This window comes from Theropithecus gelada, chromosome 2 (assembly GCF_003255815.1).
Source record: "Theropithecus gelada isolate Dixy chromosome 2, Tgel_1.0, whole genome shotgun sequence".
Taxonomy (NCBI): Eukaryota; Metazoa; Chordata; class Mammalia; order Primates; family Cercopithecidae; genus Theropithecus; species Theropithecus gelada.
Window position 1 is genome coordinate 44,566,194 of NC_037669.1, and position 10,285 is coordinate 44,576,478.

The window sequence follows — 10,285 nt, forward strand, 5'->3', positions numbered from 1 at the left end:
GGGAGATCTGAGTTTAGGGCCCTGCTCCAAAGGCTTGTGTGTCAAGGAGAAGCCCCTTTTCCCTGCTTTTTCCCTGAAGCAGTGGAGAGAATAAGGCCCCTCCAGCTTGTCTCCCAGGACTGGGGTGAAGACCAAGGTGTGGAAGTACTCACTGTAAAAGCATGGGAGGAAGGCAGGAAGCCAGTGGTGATGTGTGTTACGTGTTGTTCATAACAAGTGAATGGTCCTCTAGGCAATTTTACCTCTCACATTGCTTAAAGATTCTTCAGCTTCATTGGAAAACATGCAGACCTGTCTTCCACGCCTTTGAACCCTGATTCAGAGCACCCTAGTTCTTCAGTTCCTTTTTCTTCTAATATTGCTGCCTGTGTTTCAGGAGGTAAAACAGGAGATAAATCAGAGGCTGACACTGAGTGACTTCCTCATCAAGCCCATTCAGAGAATAACAAAATACCAGTTGCTCCTCAAGGTAAGATGCTGGGAGCCTGGGTCAGGGCTGGAGAAGGGTCCCTCAGGCTCAGAGCAGGTTAGCGTAGTGCTAGGCGTTCTGCCTCCACCACACCGTCCCAAAGGACTGTGAACTGTGGGAGGGGTGGTAGGGACGTGGGAACTTTTATCCGACTGCTGGTTACTCCATCAGCTTTGCCCCCAGATAAACTGCATGACTGTTCTTCCTGCCCTTAAGGTGGCAGGTTGTTACTTGATTTTCCTTTTTCAATTCACATTCTTACTTTGTCTCAATCATTGACTTGATACCTTTAAAAAATAATAAGAATATAAAATCAGAGTGAACTACAAGGGACAAAGAAAGGGAAAGGCAAGGCTTTAGAAACCTTAGATTAGTAATACCTAAAATTTGATTTTATATATATATATATTTAAATATAAAATCAATATATTTTACATATAATCAATATATATTATCAAATATTATATATATTTATTTATATTTGAGGCAGGGTCTCACTCTGTCACCCAGGCTGCAGTGCAGTGGCACCGTCATAGCTCACTGCAGCCTCAAATGCCTGAGCTCAAGCGATCCTCCCTTCTCAGCCTCGCACGTAGCTAGGACAACAGGTGCATGCCATCATGCCTGGCTAATTTTTTATTTTTTCGTAGAGACAGGGTCTCACTATGTTGCCCAGGCTGGTCTCAAACTCCTGGCCTCAAGCAGTCCTCCCACCTCGGCCTCCCAAAGTGTTGAGATCATAGGCATGAGCCACTGTGCCCAGCCTAATTATATTTTAAACAATGGCTTAACTTGATTCATCTTATGGAACTCAGAGGCTAAATAGGAAAGAGAGACTTAACTTTCCTTTCTCTCCTTTCTTGTCATAATCCCCCTTTCCTTCTGTCTTCCCTCCCTCTCACTCTTCCTTCTCCCATAGCTTTGAAATTTTGAGGCTGAGTGCAGTTGCTCACATCTGTAATGCCAGCACTTAGGGAGACTGAGGCAGGTGGATCACCTGAGGTCAGAGTTCGAGACCAACCTGGCCAACCCAAAAATTAGCTGGGTGTGGTGGCACTCGCCTGTAATCCCAGCTACTCAAGAAGCTGAGGCAGTAGAATTGCTTGAACCTGGGAGGCAGAGGTTACAGTGAGCCGAAATCGCACCACTGCACTCCAGCCTGAGCAACAGAGTGAGACTCTGTCTCAAAAAAAAAGGAAAAAAAAAAGAAAGAAAGAAAAGAAAAGAAAAGAAAAAAGAAAAAGAAATTTTGAATATTCTGGGAGTTCTCTCTCTGTTACTACATCTTACATGACTCGTAATTTCATTTCTCAGCTACTCTAAACCGTTGCACCTCTGCTGGGAAGGAAAGTCTCCAGGGTGTTATTGTATTTTTATGATAAGTTGTTTCCCCGCTGTTTGACTAATTTTACCCCTTCCCACACTCCCCTGCTTCCCCTACTTGTTAGGACTTCCTGAGATACAGTGAGAAGGCTGGTTTGGAGTGCTCAGATATCGAGGTGAGTTTTCTGCTTGTAACGCTTGCTGTTCTTAGGGGCCACATTGGTTATCTCTCTCTTGAGGGGAAAAGATTGCCTCAGGAAGACCATGGATCCAGGTGCATCCCTCTCGGACAGTAAGAGGCTCTTGTAAACAGCTTTGTACCTGCTTGAGGAATGGCAAGTGTTAACACAGCGTTTCCTAGAACTCGATAACGTCTGTCCTGGGGTGGACTACAGCTGAGCCCCACTGGTGTTCTTTAGGTTCCTGGTGACACATAGTAGGAAAGGGTTACCCCTTAATATCCTTCAGAGATTAGATGTAAGTTGCACAAAAGCCTCAGTACGCAATTTTATTCGTGAAGGCAAGTATTATTTGAGTCAAACATATGAAGTATTCCATTTTCACCTCCCTATCCAAACCCTGCAGACTACGTCCAAGTGAAGTCCTTTGAGACAATGTCACCATGGGATTATTTTAAGCCAGAGAGGTTACAGACCATTCTGACAGATTATTTTAGTTTAAGACCTCTAGTGGCTTACAAGCCAGGCTAAGCTGTTGCCTGGGCAGCCAGGAAGCAACAGAGAGAAGAAAGAAAATCTGAGAAGGCAAGGGACTTGATGAACAAAAACAGGAAGGTAGGGAAAGGAGGAGCTGAGTAATATTCCCCCAACATATGCTCAGTGACTGACATGGAGCCCCTGTGCTGAGGACCAACACTCCCTCTCTGGAACAGAAAGCCCCATACTCTCTGAGTGGACAGCAGGCACCAGCATCCCTTCCTAGAATAAAGGAGCCACCAGAGATGAAGTCCCTGTTTTCCAGCACTGAAATACCAAGAGCTTCCTGCCTGAGTGCTGTTCCCCCTCCTGAGTGACGATTGTTCTTTCCCACAGAAAGCAGTGGAGTTAATGTGCCTTGTTCCCAAACGTTGCAATGACATGATGAATCTAGGACGTCTGCAAGGCTTCGAGGTGAGTCTTTAAGAATGCGTCTAAGCCCACTCTCTCCAGGACAGTAGAAGTCCAAGCTGTTGCGGCTTCCTCCCTCCGAAGCCCTGTGTCCTGCCTCTGCCTCCTTCATTCACTCACCACTATGCCTTCATGCCTGGGCCCCTCTGGTTCACAGTCCTGGAAGATGCATCTCTTTAGGAAGTCCAGCAGTAGGGAGGTCATAAGAAGTTACAGAGCATTTGGCCAAACCAAAGTCAGAATTCCAAGGAGATTGGAAAGACCCAGAGTTCTTTTTTTTTTTTTTTTTTGAGATGGAGTTTTGCTCTCGTTGCTCAGGCTGGAGTGCAATGGCGACACAACCTCTGCCTTCCAGGTTCAAGCGATTCTCCTGCCTCAGCCTCCCAAGTAGCTGGGATTACAGGCGGCACCACCACACCTGGCTAATTTTTTGTATTTTTAGTAGAGACAGGGTTTCTCCATGTTGGTCAGGCTGGTCTTGAACTGACCTCAGGTGATCCCCTGCCTCAGCCTTCCAAAGTGCTAGGATTACAGGCATGAGCCACCACTCCCAACTGTTTCCTTTTTTTTTTTTTTTTTTTTTTTTAAATAAGCACATCAATCATATTCTATTAGGGCTCACTTGCATGACTACTTCACTTTAACTTGATTGCCTCCGTAAAGACCCCATTTCCCAATAAGGTGACATGCTGACATTCTGGCAATTAGGGGCCAGGACTTCAACATAGGAGTTGATGAGGGGCATGGAAGGAGAGAAAACACAGTTCAGCCCATAACAGTGAACCTTTGAAGAGCAAATTGACTTTCTAATTTAAACTGAATAACTGACTATTATTAATGTATATCCAAACCTAATAAATTAGCCACACATAATATGTTTTTAAGATTAATATGATAAAATTGGAACTGACACAATTATTGATTGGTACCTAGTAGTTGTTGATCCCTTTAGATAAAGATGTGTATCTTCTATTTCCCAGCAGTCTGAAACCTAAGCTTTCATTATTCCTTTTTTGGGGCAAAGGGATTCCTAGAATTTGAGATAACTAAGAAATAAAAGGCTTGTTTTTTTTCTGGCTACACTGGAATGGAATAGATACAAGACAGATATATAGTTGACTCATACTCATACCACTATATGAGTAATTTAGGGGATAGTGTATTTAAGTTTGAGTTCATGCATTGGATTCATGACATTGTTGAGCCAAATTCTCTTCTCCTCCTTGCCCTTCCAGCCCATCCCATGTGTCCCTGTCTGGTTTTCATGCTTTGCTGTGACAGGAACTATGTGGACGGTTTTCTCTGCTGTGCGTTTTTCATAAGCTCTTGATCTTCCAAAGCAGGCCGGAGGCATTAGTGTAAGCAGGGTTACTCGGCAGACACACACTGAGTTCTTAACTATTTTTCTTCAGTCATACTGGGTGGAGTTTTATACTTTTTCCCTTGGCATTACATCAGGTCTGAGGCTATACTGAACAAACCAAGAGATCCCTTTTGCTCTTCAACCTTGAAGACCCCATGTTTTCTGAACAGGAGACTAACTGTGCTTCTCTGGGTCTCTGGAGGAAGTGACCACCGGCAGGAGTGGCGTCTGATTGTGCTGTCTGCCCCAAGTTAAACTTCACAGGAGCTGTGTTGTTCATGTGCATGTGCGCATGTGTGTGTCCATGTAAGGGCACACACAAGCACGGAATCAAGCTTTTAAGTTAAGCACTGCTCTCTCCTGTTTTTGTTAAGCCACCAGAACCTGCTTTTGGCATTCCTTCAGGTAACTGGGAAGGACAGTGAGCATGTGTCTATTCCCTCAGCCCATGGCTTTGGGCTTGAGAGAAGTTAGAGCCTCCTCTTTTAAATTCCCCCCCACTTTCAAATCCTTTGGCTTTCCCTTTGATGCTGGCCGAGCTATAAGCCGTGATAGGTTCTTATGTAATATTAATAGAGCTTTCCTGGCTAGCTGGTCACTGGCTTAATATTAACTTTGGACCAGGGTAGAGATAAGCCTGTTTGGCTGCTGACATTGGCAGTAAGGAGCCATGATCCAAGCAGAGGGCAGGCACTTCTCAGGAACACAAAAGAAAAATAACCCTTCTGCTGGGTAGTGTTTGGAATAAGGCATCACATGAAGGGAATGGCCACATTTGTGCCGAAGGACAGAATTGACGCCTGAGAAGGAGTACCTGCATTTCAGAGGAGGCCCTCAGATTGCTCTCTCTGATGTCAGGGTCTTCTTGTTGCAAAGCAATAGAAATGCAAGGTGCTCTGTCAGAGTCTGGGAAGACTTTCTGGGTTGGGCCATATTCCCTTTGAAGCTGTGAAGATGTCTCTGAAAATCTCATTAGAAACTGACAAACCAAATAGGTTCTACCTCCCCAGTTAGGTGTCAGGTGGCCTAGTAGCTAGAATCATTTTTATTTTTTTTATTTTATTAATTTTTAAAAATTAATTTATATGTATATTTATTTTGATACAGAATCTCGCTCTGTTGCCCAGGTTGGAGTGAAGTGGTGTAATTTCGGCCCACCACAAGCTCTGCCTCCCAGGTTCAAGTGATCTTCGTGCCTCAGCCTCCCCATAGCTGGGACTACAGGCACACACCACCACACCCAGCTAATTTTTATATTTTTAGTAGAGATGGGGTTTCGTCATGTTGGGCAGGCTGGTCTCGAACTCCTGACCTCAGGTGATCCACCTGCCTTGGCCTCCCAAAGTTCTGGGATTACAGGCGTGAGCCTCCGCACCCACCCTGGAGTCATTTTTAGAAGAATCACAGAACCCAGAAAAGTATCTACCAGCATATAAAATGTGGAGATCTGGCCGGGCGCGGTGGCTCAAGCCTGTAATCCCAGCACTTTGGGAGGCCGAGACGGGCGGTTCACGAGGTCAGGAGATCGAGACCATCCTGGCTAACACGGTGAAACCCCGTCTCTACTTAAAAAAAATACAAAAAACTAGCCGGGCGAGGTGGCGGACGCCTGTAGTCCCAGCTACTCGGGAGGCTGAGGCAGGAGAATGGCGTGAACCTGGGGGGCGGAGCTTGCAGTGAGCCGAGATCAGGCCACTGCACTCCAGCCTGGGTGACAGAGCGAGACTCCATCTCAAAAAAAAAAAAAAAAAAAAAATGTGGAGATCTATCTGTAGTACCCCCAACTTTACCTGTTGGCCTATAACTAGAAACTAAGATTGCAGAATTTCCCCATCCTAAAATAATTGAAGAAGAGAGGGGAGTGACTTATCCGAATATTTGTGGTCCTGCCTTCATCACTTCCCTTGTCTACAGGTGAGTCCAAGGTTGGTGGCCATGAGAATGCCCTTGGTCCTTGGCCCATACTGCAAAGGAACCAGGCAGGCACAGTTCTCAGAACTCTGAGGATGGAAAGGCCACTTGTAGCTCCAAGTGTCACCTACTTTCCATTGTCCTTTCAATAAAAAACAAGAAGGACCAGGATTATGTCTTTTCTGCTAATAATGTTACCTTCCTGCCTTCTGGCATTTGCCTGGAGCTGTTTCTCAGGGGTTCCACAGCTTGCTTTCCCTTTCCCTCCAGGGCCCTTGTGTGAGCAGGAAAATGGCCAAGGTCGGCCCCCGGATGAGTGGGTGGGTCCCAATTCAGTCTCTTCCTAGAGCCCTGAGGATTTTGATGTCAGATCTGTTGTCCGTATCCCCAGATGGGGAGGTTCTCTGGACCCAGAGGGCAGTGGCCATCTCCCCATTTTTCATTCACTTCACCCCAGCCCCTCTTTCCTTCAGGGCACCCTGACTGCTCAGGGGAAGCTGCTACAGCAGGACACATTCTATGTGATTGAGCTGGATGCAGGCATGCAGTCCCGGACCAAAGAGAGGCGCGTGTTCCTCTTCGAGCAGATTGTCATCTTCAGTGAACTGCTCAGGAAGGGATCCCTCACCCCTGGCTACATGTTCAAAAGGAGTATCAAGGTGAGGATCCCAATGGTGATATGAAGGGGCAAGGAAGAGCCCAGTTTTTGGGAGCTGCTTCCCTAAGACAAGGCACTGGAGTCGTGACATCCAGAACCATGAAGATCTTTCAGCTAATAACCTTCGGTCATGGAGGTTGAACGACAGTGATTATCTGTGAGCTGAAGTGATAGGCTGAGCCAGTCTCCAGCATGATCCTGCAGGTTCCCTGGGACCATGTCACTCACCCAGAGACAAAAACCTAAGTACTGTCCTGCTAGATCCAGGGCAAAATTTGGAAGCTTGTCCTGAAATAGAAACTTTGAGGAACAGTATTATGTTGCTGATATTTTAAAAATCTCTTAAATATAAAAAGGATCAACTTGTTTTCTTCCAGATGAATTACTTGGTCCTGGAGGAGAATGTGGACAATGATCCCTGCAAGTTTGCACTCATGAACAGAGAGACTTCTGAGAGGGTCATTCTGCAAGCCGCCAACGCTGACATCCAGCAGGCCTGGGTGCAGGACATCAATCAAGTCTTAGAAACACAGCGAGACTTTTTGAATGGTGGGTGCTGGGCTTGGTTTCTTGCAGGGCCATGTCAGGGGACTCCACAACTTCTGAGCTTCCTTGGGTCTGGGTTCATGGTGAGTTATGAACCCAGATCACAGTTGATGGAACTCCAACTTTGTAGTTTTCAGAAACACTTTTGAATTTTTCTGAATCTGAATACACAGGAAGAACAGATAGGGTATGGAAAAGAAGCTCCATCTTTCTGATGGAAGAGATTTCGCTTATGGGACACAGGATATATGTCCTGTTGCCATCACTACCGCCTGGTACTAATTTGGGCAAAAGTCTGAGGTAGGCATATCCTCTGTGTCTAAGGGGCCAGGGCCGGCTAGAAATGACGTGTGTTTTTCCACTTTTCATAGCTTCTCTAGTGTTAACTAGAGATAAATGAGAGTTTGGCCAATCAGTTCAAATCCCTCCTCTGCTCCCAACAGTGTGAGAGCCTAAATAAGCCACGTTGCTAGCCAGCCTTACCCCTTTTAAATGAGAATGATTGCTAACTTTAAATTTCTGTAATACCCTGAAACTTCCTAGAAGAAAATTGGTGGTTACACAGGGGGTGTAGCTCTCTGTGGCCCTTGCAGGAGCTCCCTCATGAGTGGTGTGAACTGGAGTGAAGTAGAGTTGCCACTTTGAATATATTTTTTTATTTTTTCCTCTGCTGGGGTTTTCTTCACACTGAGCTTGGCATGGGAAAGGGGTGTGCGATTTTAAACTAGTGGCTGATCTCTGCTGACTTGGTTAGCTCTGACATCTAACCAAGCAGAAACAGAGCTTGTAGTTGAATGCAAGATGTAACTAGTAATGAAGTAAACCTGAAGACTCAGCAATCACATATGCCTGGATAGACACACATACACACACACACACACACACACACACACACACACACACACACCTTTGGGTATACCACCTCTTCCTGCCTGTCCTGAGATCTCTACTACATGGCCATATGTGCTCACATGAGTGCACACAAAGGTACACACATGTACACATGTACAGGCCCACCCTTGGGTGTGTCACATTTTCATGCCAGTACTAGGATCTGGACTCTCAAATGATCCAGATACAGCATGTTCTGGGTGTCTAGAATGGAACTGAATGCTGAAGGGAAAGATAAAAGGTGACATACGAGTTGAGGACCTTGAGCAGGTCATGACATTTCTCTGGGCCTTGTGACTGGTTTTGTGAAAAAGAGAGTTCAGGTAGATATACTCTGCCCATGCTGGCATGCTCCATGATGAGCCAGTCTTCCTGGAAGCAGGAAACCTGGCATCCTCCCTACAATATCAGTTTCCCTATATTATAAGGGATTTAGCACAGTGTTTTAAAGACAAATAGAAGAAGATCACGTAACAGGATGCCACGACTTTTTAAGATAGAACATGAGACTTCAAAGCAATTTTGCACTTACAGAAAGTATTTTTGGGCCAGGCTCCTGGCCCTCAACTGTAAAAAAATTTGGTGAAAAACAACTAGACTAAGTGATCTCTAGGATTCTTTTCACTCTAAAATATCTAAAATTTAACACCAGCCCAGCCCTGAGGGATGGTCATGAAAGTTGTGTATGGCTTATGATTTCTGAATATATGACTTCAAATGAACACTTTTGTTGATAAAATAATTTTATGCAAAAATGTGTGCATATATAAAATATATCCATTTAAATTGCATTCTATTAATTAGGAGTTTCTGATAGATTCTAAGCAGAAATTAGGAATTTTAAAATTCATCAATTTGGGACAAAAGAAAAATAAGGTATAACAGTAAGTTGAAACAAGAAGTTATTGACCTAACAATAATGGCTCCTGTATATTGAATCCTTGCTCTGTGTCAGGCACTATGCTAAGCATTTTACGTGGTTTTTCACATTTAATCCTCACGTCAACATGGAGAGGTAAGTACTCTTGTCCTACTTTTTTTCAAGTGAGGAAAAGGAGACTCAGAACTTGTCTAAGGTCACAGAAACAGTGAGCAATAGAAACAGGACTTGAATCCACAGCTACAGGACTTCAAATTAAGGTTGTGAACCACAGAACTGCAGTATAGGTGCTAGTGTTAGAGCACTCATTTATTTAATTATGATCTCCCTAGCAACCAAAGTGAAGAAAGAAGCAGGATCAGACATGAGACACTGTATCAATCAGTCAAAAACAAACCCTGTAGGGATGCAGTTTTCTTGATTCTGAGAATTACGTTATGCAAATGGAGGTTGGTGAAAGAATACAGGCTGTCCATTTAGCTTATTTAAGAAAGCATACTATTTTCAAATGTTTTAGCACAATTATTGTAAATAACCAGGTAATATCACAATTCCATATGATGGGAATTGATTCATAAAATCAGTTTGATAAGGCCTACTTTATAACTCTGGTATGTACTTAGAACTTGGAACTGTATTTATTTAGGCATAGTCAATGATTCAGACCTTTACTTGGTTCCAAGAGACCTTTCTCTTAATGAATCATGAAGATACGGTCAGCCCTTGGTATCCACAGGGGATTGGTTCCAAGACCTCCTGAGGAAACCAGAGTCTGTGGATGCTCAAGTCCCTTACATAAAATGGCATAGTGTTTGCATATGACCTATGTACATCATCCTGTATACTTCAAATCATCTTTAGATTGTTTATAATACCTAATATAATATATATGATGTGTAAATAATTGTTATACTATATTGTTTATGGAATGACAAGAAAAAAAAAAACTCTGTACATGTTCAGTACAGACTACAACCATCTTTTTTTTTTTTTTTTTTTTTTTTTTTGGAGGTTTTTTCTTCTCTCGGCGTCGATGGGGGATTGGTTCCAAGACCTCCTGAGGAAACCAGAGTCTGTGTTTTTTTTTTTTTTTTTTTTTTTTTTTTTTTTTTTTTTT

General features: G+C 43.9%; 1 protein-coding gene across 11 annotated transcripts in view; it reads left to right on the forward strand.

Moving 5' to 3' along the window:
- Positions 1-10,285, forward strand: part of KALRN (kalirin RhoGEF kinase) — a 638,197-nt gene that overhangs the window by 573,825 nt on the left and 54,087 nt on the right. For all 11 annotated transcript variants that reach the window (XM_025374819.1, XM_025374820.1, XM_025374821.1 and 8 more), the window contains 5 exons: positions 377-469; positions 1,918-1,968; positions 2,845-2,922; positions 6,667-6,852; positions 7,229-7,400. In XM_025374819.1, coding sequence (XP_025230604.1) covers positions 377-469; positions 1,918-1,968; positions 2,845-2,922; positions 6,667-6,852; positions 7,229-7,400 — 580 coding nt within the window. The remainder of the gene's footprint in view (positions 1-376; positions 470-1,917; positions 1,969-2,844; positions 2,923-6,666; positions 6,853-7,228; positions 7,401-10,285) is intronic.